Source organism: Abramis brama, assembly GCF_963993115.1.
Source record: "Abramis brama genome assembly, chromosome: 10".
Lineage (NCBI taxonomy): Eukaryota > Metazoa > Chordata > Actinopteri > Cypriniformes > Leuciscidae > Abramis > Abramis brama.
Genome location: NC_139972.1, coordinates 19,508,566 through 19,530,529, shown reverse-complemented (window position 1 = coordinate 19,530,529; position 21,964 = coordinate 19,508,566). Strand labels below are relative to the sequence as shown.

The following is a 21,964-nucleotide window of genomic DNA, read 5'->3' as shown; positions in this document are numbered from 1 at the left end:
TCAGCTAAAGCTCCCAGCAGAAAAACAAGAGGCTGCTGGTCCAGGGCCAAGAGCAGCGCAGCAGGTAGCGTACACTTCATCAAGCTCACTTATCTCTCATGAGCACACCCATTCGCCTCAGCTCAGCTGACAAAGAACCCAGCTATAGATTTTAATGAATTTTGGATAATGTTTTGCCAATTTGCCAATGCGGCACTACTACATAAGTCCCAACAGCATATACAGTGCCTCTAAATAAAGAGACAAGTACGCATAAACTGTATGGCAAGAGAAAGTGACAGTGAGCAAAAGAGAGAAAGCATTAAAAGAGCAAGTGTCAGCCTTCTTGTAATGAGTTTTGTAAAAATGGCAGTTATGTCAAACGTACAAGGTTGTTAATTAAATGTGAAATGCTGACGTCCAATCACCAGCATCACCAATTCGCAGCCCAAGCCATTCACCAACAAATCCCTTCAGCGAGTAAAACACTGGAGTATTTTAAAATGAAGCGTACAGTAAATCAAAACAAGTCTGTGAAGGCTGAGGGCGAGCAGAGCGCCATAGTGGGTCAGTTTCTGGGTCGTCTCGCGCTCAATGACTGTCTCTTTAATCTGCCCCACAAACAATAGAGCGAGGGCGATTTTATGGAAGCAACTGCTGAGATGAGCTGCAGAAAAGTTGCCTGAGAAATACATTCAGCTCATTCTTTCTTTTTCTTTTTTGCTGACCTTCTATGTAGGAGGCACTGCCTCATTCTCCTCAGTAAGATTGCTTTTGGCCTTTCACAAATTGATTAAAACCTGCCCACTCAAGAAGGGGAGCCTGGCAGTTTTCCCATGCTTTACAATACAGAACAGATGGGAGAAATTCTATCATTTAATTAGGCTTCGGCATTGTTTTGATTCTAAAAGCTGTTAAACTATTTTAAAAACATATTTTTAAGACATTTAACAATTACTCAAGCATATATTTAAAAGCAGTTTCAGCGGAACTTAAATTTACAGTAAAAAAATAATATTTCATTACCTGGTATAATGTCAATATATAAGTCATAAAACTTGATGTACTGTATATAAAACCCTAATTTGCGAATCTGATATAAAAATAAAACATGATCATTTAAATAAATAAAAAGTGTCACATGGAATTTAATCTACATTTTTCACTGTAAATTCTAAGATGACTTGTTTATACATTTAACAGTGTTTTACTGTAAAATTACATAAAATGTCCCATCTATTATAGTTTTTCATTGTATACAGTAACCATTTAGGTTACCAAAACTAGGTTTTTACTGTAACTTTTACGATCCTTTTATGTGCACACTGAAAAAGACCTCATAATGCGTGTAACAATTTATTGTTATTTACTATTAGACGTGTCCTAACCAGATTTTGTCGTTATGTTGATTTTGTTTTTCCATTTCTGTGGAGTTATTCTGTATAGCCCCACCCTCCCTGAAATCTGATTGGTCCAAAATTGTGTTTAGGAATGCACTGATATTTAAATTTTGACCAATGCGATAAGCTCATAATTGTTCTCATGTTAAGGCCAATAATTATGGCTTATATTAAAATGCAATAATATTTAGTTAAAACAAATTAAAAAATAAAACCCTAAAATCAATTGTTACAACAATTGCTACAAGTGAATTTCGGCATCACAACATTATAATGTACAGTATGAAAAATGGATATTAATTTTGAGATTTGCTAAAGATTATTAAAAAATAATTATTATTAGTTATTAAAAAAATAAAGTTTAGTGTTAGATAACAGCAGTGTTAATCGAAATGTAAAAATAGGGTGAAAAACAGATAATAATCTGATACAGATATACTGTGCATCCCTGATTGTATCACATCATGCTGCAGTTTCATTTTGTGTGGACAGACACATTTCTCATAGATGGATTTATGTATCATGTCTGGTTGCAAAACACAATGTAAAGATTTAAAACACCAGGCAAAACAAGACAGTCAGGGAAGAGACGTTATATATTAGTCACGATTCAGGAGTTCTGGGCCAGTGAACAAACTTAAGGGTCACCTCATTTCCTCTCTTTCATTCTAGCCCACTGAAAGCCATGTGCTCCAGATCCTCTGAGCATCACTCTATGTGAAAGACAAGCTTTGTCTCATCCTCTCACAGGTACAAGGACGCAGCGCACCGGGGGGACGCTACACACAAGCAAATATGTGCAAGTACAAAGACAAAACACTTAGTGACAGCTTCTGAGTGCTTTTAAACACAGCCTGGCCCACACAGCCTGACCAATGCCGAGCGGCAGATAAGCAGGCACAGACGGTGTGCATGTGAGGACAGTGCAGAAGGCAAAAGATATAAAATATTTAGAGAAAAGCAGTATTTTTCACTTGCTTTCTCTGACTCATTCCTTTGAGTGCAGCAAGAAGGGTTGTGAACCTACGTTGTTCTGTTATACTGAAGGACTAAGCCTGTTATGGGGGTGTAGTGTTGGATTTTAACCTCGGGTAAACAGCAAATTTTATTTTTACACTATTAAAATGCAGTATATTATAACTGTCGGTTAAAGGTAGGGAAGGCAATTTTGTCAGTTAAAGGTAGGGTGGGTTGGTAAGTAGTATGCAGAGTATAATATTTGCTTCAGTTTCCAATGAAAATGACTAGGGTTTAATCCAAGCATTGCGTTTAGCAATGTGGTGTGAAATGTAATAAATGACACTACACTAAAATAATCTATATAATAATAATAATAATAATAATAATAATAATCACTTGCATAAATATAAATATTTTAATGTGTTATGCAATAAAATATTTTAAATTGTATGATAATAATAATAATAATAATATTGTTATTATTTTATTTCATACACAATATAATTATATATATAGTGTTATTATAAAAGCTATGGAAATATATCATTGTATAATATATGAAAAAATATAATTTACATTTATGCGTTTAGATCAAATTTATATATCATTTTAATCCTAAAACCTGGTTCACACTTTTGCTTTGCACTTTTGTATCACTTTTGCTTTGAAAAACACAAGATGCTGGCAGTGGAATGGGGAAAAGACGTAAGAAGCAAGCATAGAAAAATAATGGAAAAGTAGAGCAGTGGAATGGAAAACCGCATTCTGTGTAAACGGCCCCAAACTGTACTAGTTTCTTTATATATTAGCACCAGTTTTAGTGTTTGATTTACTGTTGAAATAAATTCCATCTCTCTCAAAGCCCTGTCTCATGCATGTGGCACAGCTTTATTCCAGGTCTCCCTGATCTCGGCTCTGGTCTAATCTCGAATTAATCCTCAGATCCAGCCATACTGTCATCCTACAGTACTGGCCTGTTCTCCTGAGCCTCAGAGCTTTACAGACCCTCAGCACATTCTGAAGAACTCCATTCTCTCTTCTCATTACAGCAGCTGAGAAACAAAGAGAGGAGGAGAGACCAGGAGAGAAAGCAAAAACTGTCATGGCTAAGCCCACACAGAACCTGTGCAAGAGAAAATCAACAAAAACTAAATGATACATTCTTATTTTAGCTTACAAGTATTGTCAAATAAGCCAAAATATTTCATAAATGAAAAAAAAAAAGGATGGAAGATATGCGGGACTTTGTGATGGATGGCCGCTCAATTTCTGTGGAAATCTGCTGAGCTTTTCGTGGAATTCCACGAAACAAACTGTTCAATGGCCTGTTGTAATGGCCAATTTAATACTTTGCGTGCAGTCTAGACATCAATTTAGACAGTCCAGATCGGTCAGCATGACATTTAGTGAACCACATCTGCCAGAACAAACCCTCCAGGCAGCAATAAAGCTAACTGTGGCAATAATCTCAACCACAAAACTGACAAGACTTAAAAAATAATCCACTGTATTGAACGCCAGAGAGAACGACAACCCTACAGTGTCAGCCGCCCCCTGTTCTTACTGGTTAAGCCAATACGATTGGGTTTGGAGGGGGTCGCGGCGGAGATGGCTAAGGGTTGACAATGGACACATTGTTTAATGGAGGTTTTACTGGGGCAGGCCTGGGGGGTCTTCAGCGAGCCGGCCAATTTCCCTGTGAGCTGAACTGTTCAGCCCCTGCATTTCCAAAGGCTGCCCGGGGTCAGCTCCAAGCCTCCTTTACTCCCAGCGTACAACAGTGTTACAAGCCCAGTGCAACGTATCTACAAACTCAAATCACACACGCATTATACCCCTCCGATCAGAGGGTTTTCATCAAACGCTTTGTGCTGTAATGATTTCTCCATTTTCGCTACGGCACGCTGTCAAAGTGAGTCATATTTAAGCTGACGTATGAAAAAATCAGTACCCGACAGTAATAGGATTTTTAAAAAAAACACACAAAACAGCAGCGAGGCGCTCCAGACATGAACCGTACTTGTTCATGCATTGAATATCTTGGGCATCTCGTTAATGTTAATATGAAAACATCCCCATCCGATGCAGCGTCATGATGTGGAAGAAAGGAGGCACATAACACACAGTGATCTACATACTGCCATCATACCCTGAAAGTCTTCCTTTTTTACCCATGAGTGATGGCATGTCAATCAAAATACATAAGACTTCTTGAATATGGCTGATTTATTCAGACACAGGGAGTTGTCAATCAGCAATGAAACTTGTCAGACATCCTCCTTCAAAAAAATATGAGGTAACATTCAAATAAGCAAAGGAATATTGGAGAATTGCACACATTATCCAGCATAACAGCAATTAGACACAGCAGTGTAAGTGAATATATAGAGATGCTTGAGTGAATCTCACAAAGCATTTCACAAACAAAATAAAATTTCATGACAATTAAGAACATCCAGCCAAATTCTAATTACTTGTTTTACTTTTAAGTGATTTTTAATTGTTTTTGTTTTTTTTCTTCATTAATTCCCACTATTCTCAATGGGGATTCTCAAAAAATACCACTATGGTACTATGAATAATTTCTTTAATAATATCTTTTTCACATTCACAGTATAGAGAAAATTTGTTTTTGTTTTTGCATAAAATCCCAATGGTCCTAAAATTTTGTTATTTGTATGTTAAATATAACCTATAAATGTTCTTGACATTTTTCCCCCATCTATACTGTATATATGTCCATGAAAACAAAACATACTCAATACAACACATCAGAGAAACGAGAATGAGGTTGAAACAAACAGAATGAATACTTTAACCGGATCAATATTTCACTTGTCACATTTCCATTTCAAAGAAATCGAAGACAACCATTTTTTGAGTCCGAAGACATTTTTCACAACAGAGACTAATTATAAAGATCTCCGACTCCGAAGCAGAGACAAAAAAACAAAAATCCCCAAAGCACAAGGGCTCAAGGACATTTCAAAAACAAAATAAAAACAATTTCTTCCTCTCTCCTGGTTGCGCACAGTCGTTCTCTCTTTATTTTTTAATATTGTCATTTTTAATAGTGTCTCTCTGCATTTGTTTGTGCCAGTGTGGCATATTATGCGAAAAGATGCATCACCCTCACAGATTTTATTAAGTACAGTGTCACCAGAACTAAGCGGTTCACTCTGATTGCTGTCATCCTGATACATTGCACACTGTTCAATATTATTGCATCAGCAAACACAAAACAAAGTGCAACTGGCTTTGCAACTTTTTTTGCTCCCTTGATTCCATCAAGGCCTTGCTTATTTAGAAACCAAACCATTCAAACAACATTTACTGGATTATCTGTACTTTGGATATTGATTATTTTGTGAAAACTCTACTGATACAGTATAATCTGATCAGCAACTTCAGATGCACTACACTTACCCAACCCATAGCCGTTGTCGAGTTCATCAATATGCAGCATCTATAGGGCTGCATCTAGACTAAACTTCCCAAAGGCTAAACAGCTGAAATTTCAGTGGAACATGACTGGCTCCCACAGAAGGGCAACTACACCCACAGGAAATACCAACCACAGCCTGATGTTCCTCAGTGAGTCATTTATTACACTTTTGCCAAACCAAAAATGACAAATAAATGGCAAACACCAGGATTAATATTAATGTAGTCATTACTGTCAATGCCACTTCATCCTGCCGCTGTACCAACTGGCATTTTATAGTTTCTGAACAACAAAAATGTCTTCATAATGCTAGGTTTGGAACAGCTGTGTGAAAACATTGATTGGAGTGGCTCACTGCTCATGAATAGAGGCTGGCAAACCTTCAAACTGTAAGTCATTACATGTGATTCAAAACCCAGAGCTGCTGGCCACTAACACAATAAGAAATGAACAGCATGGGACGAAAAAGGTAATCAATGTGACCATCACTTGTCTCCCTCAATTCATTAAAAGCCTATAGGAGATGTGATGTTCAGTCTGTACTCCAAATCTGTCAGCAAGGAACAAGAGTCAGCCATTTTGTTTTTTTCCCCCAAAGCTGAGGGTTTGTCTTGCAATTACTGAAAAAAAAAAATCTAAAGTGTTAAAGAGGCAATTCTACCAAATTTTCTAAATCTATTTTGATATCTTCAGTAGAGATGTATCATTATTAAAATTCTAGCACAGATGACAATTATGTTCATATTATGGCCAAAAACCAGTACAAGAAAATAATAATATTGTCTAACTAAATATATATTAAAAAAACTGTAAAAAACAGACCATTGTAATGTAAAGTGTGAAAAAAATTATATTTTGAGATTTCTCATCAAACATGCTAAATTACTGCGTTCAAACAACAGATAGCCCCGCCCCAAACTGTCGGGATAGCATAGTGCATTTAGGAAGAGACAACCTATAAATGGGGACACATTTAACGACTAGCTGAAACATTCTAAGACTGAACTGAACACACTTACAGACTGTTTCCAATGACTGGAGCAGATAATTATCAAATTACATTCATAATCGGCCTTGCAGTCGTTAGGTGTGTCCTTGGCTTTACTTGCAGTTCAATATTAAGATGCCATTGAGAAATTCATTCAAATTCAAATAAAAGCAATACAATGTGCCCCATTAAAACATCACTATTAAATATGCACTGTCTATTTGAGAAGATATTCATTATCTGTATAGATCAGGCACAAAATGGATATATCGAATCCACTGATAAGATTATTAACAAACATTTAATTGGCAAACGATTGCCCACACTGACTGTGTCCAATTCTGTCCCCTTCTCACTGCCAGAAAATTCAACGATCGATTTCAGGAACCGCACATCCCTTTTGAATATCAGTCACAGGGGAAGCAGAAAAAGTGCCCATAATGAACGGCTGGGTTTGAATGCATCAATCAATCAATGAATAAGTGCTCTAAAGCAGAAAAGGCTCCAATCAGGGCTAACCACGCCGCAGCTGGTTGTACAGTGCAGAGCATTTGCTCTATTCCAGTCTCACATCTGCTCCTTCACAGACTGCACTGCCTGCAGAGTTAATATGGCCTCGGAAAGGGGCAAATAACGCCATTCACCCATCTCCCGTTTCCTGCTATCTCCAACATAATATAAAAACCTTGCTATTCCTAGTATGCTCAAAACTTCTGACACTTGCAAACAAAAGATGTGTTCAGCTGTAATCATTAGAATCATAAATGGCAGCCAGAATGCTGCAACCAAGGCTATTAGTGCTTCCGCTCCACAGTGTTTCCTGCTAATGGTAGCGCAGTGGAAGAAAAATCACTGAAGAACTGTCAGATTAAAGCCACTTGAAGCCTTGGTCCAGTCTATCCTTCAACATTTTGCTTTTCGGTTTGTCTTGAATGCCTTTAAACCTACGTGTGTTTATGTGCAAAAAAAAAAGTGTGTGTTAAAACAGTAGGAAATCTGTCTTACTTTAGTAACTCGAAATCCATCTATTTAGCTTTCGGTGCGATGTGGCATTGTTCCCGACAACATAGTAAAGGTAAATAATGAGCAAAGTGATTCACAGCGAGCGACACAGTCCTGTGCAAACACCCCAGATTTGCATGATTTATCTTTATTATGGAAATGTCTGGGACTCTTAAGGGCCTGACACTGGGCTCGGCACATAAACGAAGTTCATTAACTCGAGCTCCGCAGGACGAGCTCTACCCACAACCTGCGGCAGGATGCTCATTACGTTAGTCTAAAGAAAATGACTATATAGAGGAATGAAAATAGACCTTGCAAGGTGTTTATATTTTAAAGAGTTTAGAGGGATGAATCATATCTGCATTGTGCTAGCACACAATATGTTTTCTATCTTCTAAGTAAATACACATTAATGCAGAAAAGAAGTAGTGCATTCGGGGATTTGCTTCATCTGCGTGATAGATTTGGGAGCAGAGGGCAGGATTTATATGCAAGAGAAGAGCAGTTTCGCCTGTGATCTAATAGCTTGTTTTAACTGACAGGCATTTTGTTCAGTCGCTGCATCGTTGATGGTGTTCAATATTTTGCGCCCTGGAGCACATCTTGTTACCACCTTTAAATCATCCTGCTAGTGCGAGATCTGTGAGAGCAAGGGCACAAAGCGATTTGAATATCCTTAAGCACTAGGGGTGTATGCTAGGCACAATCCCTGGCAAGCCATCAATCAGTCCTTTATGGGGAATGAGGGACTTTATGGTAAATGCAAAATGTGATGGGAGGGAAATTACTTTGAGGTATGTCGTCGCCCATGCTAGCGCAGTTCAAATCCCTCTCTTTCCCTCTTCCTCTCCGTAGAAAGACACAACTAATGACAATCATTTGTGCCGCATAGATGATCCAACATTTTAGATCCCAGTGAGTGGCAACTTATGTATTTACAGATATTTCGGAGTGGATTTACTGAACAGTTCTCATGTACAGTATTTCAGCACAGAAACCTGGGTCTTATTTAACCAAATCATCCGCAATCCAGCCTAACCAGAGACAAAAAGCACTGAAATAATGCCATTATGCATTTAAATTACATTTTTGTTATTAGTTTCAGCACTAACACACCTCCTTTCTATGCAAGTTTGGCAGACTACAAATGCCCTCACAAAACTGTGCTGTTTGTGCAGCTTTCTATTGATCATGGCAATAGTAAATACTTTTTTTTTTTTTTTAAGAAAATAATTTTTAGAGACACAAAATTGATCATGTAGGACAGAAAAAAAATCTGTCATTTACTGACCCCTTTTTAAAAGAAGATATTCTTTAATTTAGTAAGGAAGGATGTATTAAATTCATCAAAAGTGACGGTAAAGAAATGTATATTATGGCAAAAGATTTCTATTTCAAATAAAAATGGTTCTTTTGAAAAGAAAAAAAAAGTTATCACAGTTTCAGAGAAAAATATTAAGTAGCACAAATGTTTTAACAATAAAATGAAAAGAAATGTTTCTTAAGCACCAAATCAGAATGACTAGAATGATTTCTGAAGTATCATGTGACACTGACGACTGGAGTAATGATGCTGAAAATTCAGCTTTACCATCACAGGAATAAATTACTTTTTTATGGTGATCTTAAGAGGCAGTTTTCAAAAACATTCAAAAATAAACGACCCTAAACTTCTGAATGGCTATACCTTAGCAATATACTGTAAACTAGCTGCCTACATATTTTAGGAAGGATCTCCCTTTGACATCAACAAGTTTGATGATCACTACTCCTATAATCTCGATCAATTACCTACAGCAGTGTCCACATAAATAGGCCGTATGTTAAGTCACGTTCTGTTCAATGCTTTGAAGCGGAGAAAGCAAGGATGCACTCCTGCTCCGCTCCAAATGTTCCTCCAGTGATTACCTGCCGTCTCCCTAACCGCTGCACCCTGCTGGGGAACGCTCTAGATGAAGTAGCTTCTAGATGGGAGCTGGCACTTCAAACGGAGGGAAGGTTGTCGGAGACTTAATTGTAGCGGAGAGCCTATGGTTCTGCATGTGCCACAGACGCCAGGCCCAATTAACCGGGCGTACACAGTCTGCCAATCCATGAGGGACAATAAGCAGCTGATCCGCCGTTTGCTTTCCTCTGACTAATGGATCGATACGGAGACAGGGCGTGGGAGACGTGTGCGGTGGAGAGGCTGGCGCACCACCTGACGGCATCCACATGCATGTTACACCTTTTTTCAGTTTTTTTTTTTTTTTTGGGGGGGGGGGGGGGGGGGGGGTACCTCCTCTCACAAGTGTGCTTAATTGTACTGAAAGTGCATTTGTAGTGTACTTTAAATCATTTAAAGTATTTAAGTATATTAAGTACTTTAAGTATATTTTAAAAAAATTGCACTTTCAGATAATATAATACTAATGGAAGAAAAACATAGTAACACTTTAGTTTAGGGTTCAATTCTCACTATTAATTAGTTGCTTATTAGCATAGATATTACTAGGATATTGGCTGTTTATTAGTACTTATAAAGCACATAATGCCATATTCTGTATGACCATATTCTACATCCCTTAATCCTACCAAATTCCTAACCGATACCTAAACTTAGCAACAACCTTACTTTATATTAATAAGTAGTGGTGTCTATTGAGGAAAAAGTCATAGTTAGTAAATAGTGAGAATTGGACCCTAATCTAAAGTTTGACCAAAATCATTTAAGTATAGGCTACTTAAGTAAAAAAGTTTCTTAATGCACTTAAGTACACTATTAAAAAGTGCACTTTATAATTTTAAATTAAAAGTTGCAGATAATATAAATGAAATAAAAGGCCACCTAAGCTTACTTAAGAGTGCACTTTTGAAGTATTTTGTTTTAATAATCTTTTGTTATGCTTTAAAAGTACACTTATTTTGATGTGCGGACTAATATGCTAAAGCCCCTGTAAAGTAATTGATTATAATTTAACTGTAGTGTGTTATTAAATATATTAAATGTACTAAATTGAAACTTCATTACAATTAAATGTGTATTTCATGACATAAAAGTTTCAATATAAATGAAGTATATTTCAGTTTACCATGAATGCTTGTCAGTACATTCGGCTGTACACTTTAACCATATTTCTAAGACAATAGAAGTATTATGAAATTACATAAAAATATGTACTTAAGTCCTACATAAGTGGGTCAAAAAACCTTTAAAACTATAATATAAACCTTTTCCATTTTATTGTAACTAACATGAAATGAAAACATTGCATTCAGTTTGCACTTAAGCATATTCTTTCAAAGTATGTTATTTCCATAATAAGTTCTTTTGCAAAAGGGGAGGGAAGAAGAGAGGTAAAACAAAGGTCTGGATCAATCTCTCAGATAGTGAAGAGATCAGCGGACTCACCGTCCATCCATCAATACTGCTACATAAAACCTAGAAGAAAAGAACCACAAAATTTATGAGCGCAATACATCACCAGCATAAGCCAAACGAAGATGGGCCGAAAAATAGAGCCGTGGACACCAGCCGATGGCGTGGGAGATTGGCTCATTGATTTGTAATGAATATCCACCAGCTTTCCTTTCTCCCCTCAAGTGGGTTGAAAGCCTTTATTGTGGAATTATAAATTATTAGCGTCCCACTAATGTCCCACAGTCCCCTTACAGGCGTCACCGGTGGCTTTGGTGGGACCCCAGCTGTGCATCTTGCTGGACAAGGGAAGAAATCTAAATGAAAGGACAGCGGCGGCTCTGAAAAGCGGTATTGACACAGAAGGCGTTTTGCCTGCTATCAAGACTGCCGCATTTCACAACGTGAGCTGCTGGTTCAATAATATACAGTTTGGGCTTTTAAAAAAAAAACAGTGGAAGTGGAGATCAAATGAAGTGGAAGCTTGTCAGAATACAGAGGCTGAGCGGGCATGCAGGTGCTTTTGAGCGCGGCAGATGTTTAGCGCATCAGACAAGCTCTTGAGTGAGATGAGGAGCAAGAGCGAAAGGGGAAAAGGCATATATACACACACATGGCAAAACGCAAAAGGGCTTCTGAAGCAAACTAACACAACCCGAGAGAAGCGGCGCTGGGGGAAAAAGCAATTGGGATACACACTTCACAAGGCTGTGGAACCGTCAGCCATGCCTCAGAGACTGTTATGCCAGAGAGAAAGAGAGAGAGAGAGCGGCTGTTAAAGCTTTCCCATCGCCTCGGCACCTGGAAACTGTCAAAGCCTGATTCACAACTTCTGTCCTAAAGGAGGGGTAGACGCACAGGCACAATAACACTCATTTTCATGTGAGCGCTGTGAAAAGGAGTGTTTAAGGAGGGTCTTCATGCACTGAATGGCTCTTGATGAGAGTCTGAGGCACACTGCAATAGGTTAATCACTGGTAATCAAAAAAACAGGTGTTGAATATTTGCAGCTCCTGCACATGATCATCAGAACTCGGGAGCGCGTAGTTTAATTAATAGTGATGTCCCTCTCTCGCAAGTTTTTTTTTCTCATTCCCTTCTGTTTATTTTTGCCTTTTTTCAGCCTTTTTTTTTTTTTGTTGAAAGCCATGAAGCACAACTGATTGCATCGGATCACCAAGAGCAAATTGCTTTTCCTCGGCAGAAGAGACAGGCAGAGGTGGGGGTGATGGGGGGTGGGGGTAGAGGGAGTTTGTCGTTTATCAGCGGCTCAAAACATTTGGGGGCCCTTCAGCTAGGTTTTGGAATGGCAGTAAAGACATATTATATGTCTAAAGCCCAAACACACTCAAAGGTCACTTTTCAAAAAGAGAGGAAATACTGGATATTACACAAACTGAAGTGTCTGAACGTGTTAGAAATACAGTATATATTTTATACGGCTCTAGACTAGTAATTTTAGAAGCCAATGACTCCATAGTCATTTTGTTTTTAAACGTTTAGGAGCCAAATTACAGATTCACTCAATAAAGATGGCTATTCATTCGGCCTGTTTTTAAAAAAGTATTATGACTTCAACATGTCTCCCTTACAGCTGATTCAAACTTACAACTGGATCTTATGTACTAAAACTAACCAATATTTGTCTATAAAAATATGAATATCAAAATATTATTATTACTTATTCAACAGAAATCTGCTGTGAATATCTATCTATATTTATACACTGTCATTTAAAAAGAAGTCACTAAAACCTTAAGTGGGAGAGCGGGGCACAACCTAATGCAGGGCTAGTTGTAACACGCTTGTTTTAAATATTTCCACACATGCCAGCATGACGAAACTTAGTGTATTTACTAGTTGCCATATCAACACTATATAGAGAAAAAATTGCGGCAAAATTCAGAAATCTTTGGAAGATACCACTGAACATTTATTTAACCATAGCAAAAGTAAATTTCTTACTTATGTTAATTTTTCATCTCTATTTTTGGTGTTTATTTTAAATTAGTCAAATCTGATATTATTTTAATCTCCAATTTGTTATTTAACAGTTGATATGGTTCTTTAATGCTTCGCTAACTAGCAGAAGATATTAGCAGGGTTTAAATCCCAGTTGTGCAGGTGGGGCATGTTGTAACAATGTGTTACAATGTGCCCCTATTAGAACTATGCCATTCTATTCTATACTTATGAATTCTATTGAGAAACCATGAAATAAAGGTGAATAAAGACTGAGAGTCAATGTTCAGAAATTATTAATTATTATTATGTTTTGAACCGTGTTGTATAGCTGTGTTTTCCAGTGTGTTCGTTGTCAAACTCAAATTTTAGTTTATTTTTTATTATTAAAAAATGCCATTATGTTATATGAAAAAGTTAATAATTGTATTTTATTGAGAAAATATTTTAGTTAGTCTGGTATATTTTTTTGATTAGATTTTAAGCTCTCATATGGTCATGTTACAATGTGCCCCTCACATGTTACAATGTACCCCACCTATGGGGCATGTTGTCACATTTCACTTCCATTCTTTCGGGGTATATCAAGAAAAAAAGTATACACTGTATTAATAAAACAAAACCACATTATTTTACTAGACATGTGTGAAATTAATGTGGGAAAAAATAAATACTATGAACCCTAAGTAGATTTACACAAACTGAGAAAGTCAAAAAAGGTTGTGCCCCGCTCTCCCCTATACATCACATAAATGGTTCCTGGTTCCTAGTCCGAATCGGACTTAACCAACAAATGACTCGAGGTTACACCTATAATGATTCACAAAACAAGTCTGATTCAAACCGCTAACTAAAAGCTGTTTCATGAAACTTTTGACTGACTCATTAAAAAAGAACTGGCTTATAAGTGTCATTTTTTCAAGAATCGGACATAATATAAAAATGATTCAAATCAGTAAATAAAGGCTGTTTCGTGAAACTTTTTGACTGACTCGTGAAAAAGAACAGCTTCATAAGAGTCATTTGTTCATCGTGGCTCATGCACATGATGATATCTAGATGAAAAGGCATATTAGTCGCAGTCTGGAGCCCTGTTTTACCGATTATTCTGCATAAATACAAACGGCAGCTAAACATGATATCTAATACAACATTGCAAAAACTATTTAAGTTTAAAGTATCTGATTTATTTCAGTTGAAATATGTCCTCAACTGTCTCATAATACATCCGCCATCTGCGGTTAATCTATACAAACATAATCTCGCCACCCTTGACTTATAACCGTGTGTGTATAATAAAAGCTGGGGGAGGAGGTCAGTGAATTCAATCATGCTCTCATCGGCAATTTGCACCCATTCATTTTCTGGAGAAGGACATGACTGAATTAAATTGTAAACCATAATGTGCTTCCTAGAATACCGTAGAACGTGATGTAAAAAAGCGTGGCGGGCTGAGTTATGGAAAGGGCAGGACAAGCACATAAAGCACCATTACACCCCATGCTCCTGCCACGGCCAGAGATTAAAACGGGCCGTAAAAACAAACACACATACAGTGTGGGATAAAGGACGAGAGAGCCACAGCAAGGGCTCCCATTTTTATCAGGGCGAATGAAGAAAACAGCAAAAATGGGCAACAACATTTTTAATCCTTTTTGAGTCAAGCAAGCACGATGTGCGCACGAGCGCAATGTTGCAGTGAAAAGAGCACGGGAATCATTAGGAAAGGATATAGACTATGGCATATTCAGGTCAAGAGCAAACATAAAGACTAGACTGCAAAAATACGCATTTTATAATTAGACTCAAGCCTGTCAGACTCCTGGGCCACATTATGCCTTCTTCTCATCCGTATATAGCCCAGATCTATTATAGTACGATGAGTTCAGTAAGGCAATAGTGTTATTTCAATCCCACCTCTACATCTGAACTCCCTACATTTCCATCTTTACCATCTGGCCTTTGGAAGCCTGACAAAGTCATTGATCATCATGCACAGATGTTCAGATGTAGCCGCTGCTAAAGAACTTCAAATGCTCTTTAAGTGGGTTAGTTACTGTATGATGGTAAGAGCAGGTCATGTAGCACAGTTTTTATGTGTGGTATTTTAACACAATGTAAATTAATGTTCCAGTCACATTTAATGTTGATACATTTTCCAGGTTAAATAATATAAAAAAATGTGTGCATTTTCAATGGAATGGATGTTTTCTCACCAAGTTAGCATTTTTACATTTATTCCAAAATAATAATTATAAAACACAGTAACAAATTTCTAATTTCATGTATATTTTATATGTAAACTATTGTTCAGCTGCTCTATTAAACATTCAACTAATTTTTGGATCATCAGTCATTAAAGCTCAGTAAACACTGCAGGTGTCATGATGGACACACACACACAACTTCAGAAAAGCTGATAGCTCACTAAAAAAAAAAACCTTACAGGTTGCGTTTTCAAGTCATTTCAAGTTTGATTTTGATGTGACAAAGCCTTGATATCTCTGTGGATGAGTTGTTTACTTTATAATTAGTCTTCCCAAACACCATTATTATATTTATTAATTTAGACCGATGTGGGGATGTGGAAAATGCATGAAAATGAGAGGCTTTATCACGTGAACGGCGCAATAGGCCAATCATAGCGCAGTGGAGGTTTTGCTTCCTTTAACGTGACGTTTACCCATTCATTCTCCACCAAACCCAAAGGACGTACAGATACACTGTTTATGTTATGTTGCTGTTGGACAGTGTCACTCTTGCTTATCTACTTTTTAATAGAATATTTGCATTGTTTTATTTTTGTACTGTAGATATTCTCTCATCCAAATTTTTAAGGCGGCACTGCCTCTCTTGCCTCAATGGCCATGGTGCGTATGTGCCAGTTGCGCTGACAGCGGGAGGCTGGGCACCCTGGCAGCATCCAGATTTCTCCCAGCAGTGTTGTCTGCTGAGTGCTGTCCCAGCTGACCATTCATCAGAATTACAGGAGTGGCAGGTCTGCCAGTGTGGCCGTAGGAGGCCATCCAGCCCGGCGGCCGACTCATTTATCAGAGTCGTAATAAAGACAAGGAGAGCAGACGCTCAACCTCATAGCTCCTGCTGAACCGAGTGTGCGTGGGGAGGTCAAGGGGTCAAGCTGACTATCACTCCCTCCTCCATCCTTCTTCTCCAGCACTGCCTGGGACGACACAGGGCACTGATAAATTGCTGATTGAGTGATATTGCTTGATCCTAAAAGACAGGGTGCGAGCCTAATGGCTTCTCAGAGCAGGATGAGCTGCGTTGGGAGGAAGTGTGGCGCTGGCGCTTCAGGTAATGGAGTCAGGCTGTGGCACTCACCCACCTCGAGGGCCGATCTCGGCTGGGTTGACTACAAGTCCACCCATCACTGACACTCTTATTCTCTCAGTGGAGACCTGGGATGTCTGATCTTACACCCTGCCAGAGCACAGACAGCAGCTCAGACGACTGCGTTAGTTTCTTGGGCTGCTTTGAGACCATTCGGCACTACAGTCATTCCTCAAATGTGGATTTTAATGCTGCTCTGTTTGCTAAAAAGTGGCTAAATATGGACTACAGCCGCCACAAGGATGTGAGTTTACATGCTTGATGAATGAGATAAACATTGTAGCACTTATACACTGTAAAAAATGTTTTTTTCAAAGTTTGATTTATAAGAAAATACTATTTCAGTCTTTTTACTTCAACAAAGTTAATATGCAATATAGCCCTCTTTTTATTAATAATATTATTAGAAATGCACAAATTCATAGATACAATACTGACTGATACAAGTCAATAATTAATTACGTCAATGACCAATAAATGGCCAATGTTACAATTCAACACTATGTTGTCTAATAAAATTAATTTAAAATAAAATGCTTTTTAAATGCAAAAATGAATTTAGGCATCACAACATTATAATGTACAGTATGAAAAATAGATATCCATTGTGTATGGTTGAGATTTGCTAAAGATTACAATTAACATTGTTAATTTTTTAGCATAAGATGATGGTAAAGGTAATATCGAATAACGATCAATAACCAATATGAATATAGACTACAGCTACCACAAGGATATTTGATGAAAGAGAAAACCGTTGTAGTCCCTATATAGCAGCTTCATGTAGGCGGTACAGTATGAATTTATTTTGTAGAACAAAAAAAGAAAGTCCCTTAAAGTAATGATAACCACAGAGCATATTTTAATCAAAATAAAGGTACAGATACATTGTGCGTCCCTAATTTATATCTTCATTGCGCTTTTCCTTCGCTCTGTTCTAATATTTTGGTTAAGAGATTTCTGTCAAAGTGTAAATTTGCTGTAAATGAGAGAAGCCATTCTGCAGCAAAGATTCTAGAATGGAGCTCCATTACAATCGTAACACTGCATTACAGTGAAGCCGCTGGTAAAGCTGGTAAAGGTTCTAACACCATACACAAGCAGCTCTGTCATGACATTCACACCATAGTTTTCCATTCATTGTGCATGCAAATCAATGCTGCATTAAAAAGTCTTTGTAAATGCACCATAGATGAGCTACTGTATGTAGTGTAGAAACTGCTCTAGATTACAAATTTAACCATTGCTATAGCATTTGCTCACAATGCCATTAGGGAGCCGTGAGGGTGTCTATACACCACTGAATCTCATTTAAAAACATTTGTACTGGCACCTTTGCTTTGTTCAAAACATCCGTAACATGAGTCACATATTTTTTTTACACATTAACATTAGTCTATTTCCAGCGTGCTTTCCTGGTGCGCAGGCACTAAATATGTATTTACATATGCGTCTATCACAGCAGGACAGCACAGACCAGAGCAAATTGACCCCTGACCTTCCTGCGTTTCTTGTATAGCCCATCATCCATTTGTGAGTGGTGGGCCCTGCTTTTAGCCTGCTGTCTATGCTCAGTGTGGAATGATGGAGCTGTGCATTAGTCAGAGTGCTTTTCAAGGTAAGAGCCATTCAGCGCGCAGCCCTGAAGCCTCATCACACCGTCCTGAAGGTGACTGATCGGAAAACACTGACTCATACGCTCATAGCAAAAAAGGTCAATGTTCCAATCACCGATGTATAATCAATACAGCACAAGACGTAATTAGTTAAGACAGACAAAAAGAGTCTGAAACAAGAGACAGGATGAAAAAGCTCAGATTCTTTCAATCAGTCTCAACTACGAAGAGCAATTTATATGCTGTCACCTAAAACTAGGAAGCTTATCACATTTGCAAATGAAAGATTCTTCTCGAATGATGGTAAGTTGATTGCTTTGCAAGTCTCTCAACAGCAGTTGACAGGTGAGTAAAAGTGTAAAGGTACTCTCGAATTGGAAGAACTTCAAGACGGAAATACATTTAAAAACATACTTGTAACTTGGCTGACATGCAATCAGATTCCTGTTGTTTCTTTAATTTTTAAAGGATTTTTACAGAGAAAAGAGTGCTGCATCTCTCAAAAGTATACTGCATGGAGCTGCTCTTGACAAATAACACAGGATTATCCCTTGTATTTCTCGCCAAGCTTTTACAGTGAGACAAAAAGAGTGAGGGGAATTGCCAGACGAAAGCTAAAAACAAGACAGAGCTCTGAGGTAGTGGTGTACAACAGTTTTGAGTGAACATGAAGTGCAACATGGCCTGAGAAATTACTGTAGCAGGTTTCAGTGAGCTACAGTATATAGAGCAAACTGCAGAGCTACAGCATATAGTATTATTCTGTTTATATATTGTGTGAATTTAAATCAATGTTTTAAAGATGAACATGCACTAGCAAGACACTAGGTATAACCTTCAAATTGAATGCAAATTGTGAGACACCCATGTCAAAGTGTGTGTTATAGTTTGTTATATTGTTATAGCCCCCTCATTTAAGTGACAATTACTAGAAATGAAACATGTAAACTGTACAGAATATGTCACTCACTTATTCTATCAATAGTGTGGTGTAAAGGAACCTGAAACAGGCCTACAGTTTATATTAGAACTACATAATACTCATTTCAAACATTTGTGCTTTTGTTTAACATCTTTCCTTTTCTCTACCACAATAAAATACAATGATAGTCTCAGATATTTAAATAAGATTACTGTGAATGGAATGTTTCCTTTAAGTAAAATGCAATTTACAGTGACAGTTACAGTGAAAAAATAAGGTGCGGATCCAATCTTTATTATCACTGAAAGTCTGTTTCACTTCTAAATCAGTGAAGATAATGTTACGCTGTGATCCCCAAATTAAAAACCTGTTGAACCTCAAAGTTTTCACCTTGTTATACATAATCACATTTAACATACTGATGAGATAAATTTCAAAACAAAGATCTGGGAATGTGCTCTAACTTTACGTCATATAAATAGTGTATACAGAGAACAAACAGCTATTACACAGGAAAAATGGAAAACGAGAGAATTAAACATATAGAGCCCTGACTCGTATAAAAATTCTGCAATGCTTTAAAAAAAATATGAAGTCAGAGCGTAGAGCAATAAAAAAATACACTGTTACGCGCTGTGCGTGTCCTATGCGTGCTTTATCATAATTACGCCGATGACTTTGTGACTTACGAGTCCTTCTGTTGTGCAATGTGTGATTCTCGCGTGCAACCAAAGTAGGCTACTAGTGAAACGTCTTAAATAGCCTCCTCGGCACAAAGATGTTTCTCAAACCGGAGTTTTTTTTTTCTCCGCAAACAAAGGTACAATACAGTGAGAAATGGGTCTCGAGCTCGCATCATCTACACATCGAGCTCTGTGGAGCTGCGCGTATCCAATCCGCCAATCGCGTGGACAACAGAACAAGTATTTCTAATGTTTAGAATTTTAAATATAAATTCTTACCTTGCCCTCGTGCCATCCCCAAGCCAGCAAATACGGCCAGAATCAGAATGACCATGCTTGGTTTGTAATTTCTTGTCGAGTTCATGCTCGCGGCAGTGGGTTCCTATCACAGAATATGTCCTTGTGTTAAAACACTTATTTAAAGAGGAGCAGGACACAAACCTTCCGCGAGACCTCCGCCGCACGCGCCGTGAGGAACGTGAAGTCGCTGCGCGAGACGGGAGCTCTGATCAGATTTATAATTGTGAACGGAGGAGAGCCAGAGAATGTTCAATTTCTGTCAGCACCTCTCAGACTGAGTCGAGCCGTTTCAGTACCGCGGACAGCTCCTAGCGTCAGCAACTGGAACAACTTCAGGCTTCGCGCAAAGTTTGTACCGTACATAATCTAATAGTGCCCTCGATTAAATGGCTCGAGTATTGCCATTTGTAGTTCATTTCAACTGCTAACTGAGGCGAAAGGAGGAAGTGGTCGACCGTGCTCTACAAGATCAAAGTGCTCGGATTAAACAGGTTACTCCTATCTAAATAGTGTGCCTATTTTTTGCTCTATTCAGTTAATCAAAAAAAAAAAAATCTAATAAATGTAATTCACCCAAAAAATTAAGCATTTTTCATATATTACATATATTCAAGTCATTCGGATATATTTTGTGGGTTCTAGAGTAAAAATGTACAGGTGCTGGTCATAAAATTAGAATATCATCAAAAAGTTGATTTATTTCAAGAATTCAACTTAACAGGTTAAACTAATATATTATATAGACTCATTGCATGCAAAGTGAGATATTTGAAGCCTTTATTTGTTATAATTTTGATGATTATGGCTTACAGCTTATGAAACCCACGAAATCAAAATTCCAGAAAATTTGAATATTATATGAAATCACACAGTAATTACACAGTAATACCATGGTCATTGAACCAGGTTTTGGTTCTTTTGGCAGTGTGGGCAGGTGCAAATCCTGCTGGAAAATGAAGGAAGCATGAAGTGCTCTGAAAATGTCCTGGTAGACGGCTACGTTGACTCTGGATTTAATAAAGCACAGTGGACCAAAGTCCTCTTTTCTGATGAGTTACTCTTGTCTGTCATCTGTTATTTTGCTTGGTGATTTTAATATACATGAAAACACTGCACAATGCAAAGAACTGAAGTCTGCACTGGATTGTTTCAACTTAACTCAATATGTAACTTTTGCTACTCACTCCAGGGGTCATATACTGGATCTCATATGTACATCTGGCTTATAATATTCTTGTTAGTGGCTCTGATTTTGCTTTCTCAGATCACAAACTCATAAAAGTTTTCCAATATCTATATCACCACTGAAGAAAATGCTCACTTATCGTTAAATCAATTCTGTGAATCCATCTTCTTTCTCTGTTTCAATAAGGGCTTCAACCTTGTCAGAATGTTTACTATCTAACTGTCCGTCAGAAATCTGCTGTATTCACAATAATGCTTTTTCTCAAATACTTGAGAGGCATGCTCCTGTTAAAACTAGACTGATTCCATCTACCCGTGCCTTACCCTGGTTTACTCCTGAACTTCGAACGATGAAAACTGAGGGTCGTCGCCTAGAAAGACTATACAGGAAAACTGATTGTGCACTCTCTGGCTTTTAAAGAACATTTGCTCAACTACCATACAGCCCTCAACAATGCAAGGTCCTCTTATTTCTCCTCTACCATTAGGAATTCCACGTGCAGGCCCAAATCACTCTTTGCTATGGTTAACAAACTCACTAATCCACAACATGTTATTTCGGGCTCTGGGCTGCTTGTGAATAGCTTTTCCCAATTCTTTTCAGACAAATTGAAGTCAATCACTGAATCCATCACCAAAGACACCCCTCCTACAAGTGACTCAAATGTTCATTTAATGTTATCTGGTTCAGCTCACTCAACAAACTCTTTCTCTGCTTTTACTCTGACTACTCCTGTTGCCATAAGTGATATAATTGTGAAGTCTAATTCC

At 37.8% G+C, this 21,964-nt stretch overlaps 1 protein-coding gene across 3 annotated transcripts in view; it reads right to left on the bottom strand.

The window, feature by feature from the left end:
* sez6b (seizure related 6 homolog b) overlaps nt 1-20,289 on the bottom strand; it is a 187,852-nt gene extending 167,563 nt beyond the window's left edge. For all 3 annotated transcript variants that reach the window (XM_084127126.1, XM_084127128.1, XM_084127127.1), the window contains exon 1: nt 19,988-20,289. In XM_084127126.1, coding sequence (XP_083983252.1) covers nt 19,988-20,072 — 85 coding nt within the window. In that variant the 5' untranslated portion in view covers nt 20,073-20,289. The remainder of the gene's footprint in view (nt 1-19,987) is intronic.
* Nucleotides 20,290-21,964: the final 1,675 nt, after the last annotated feature.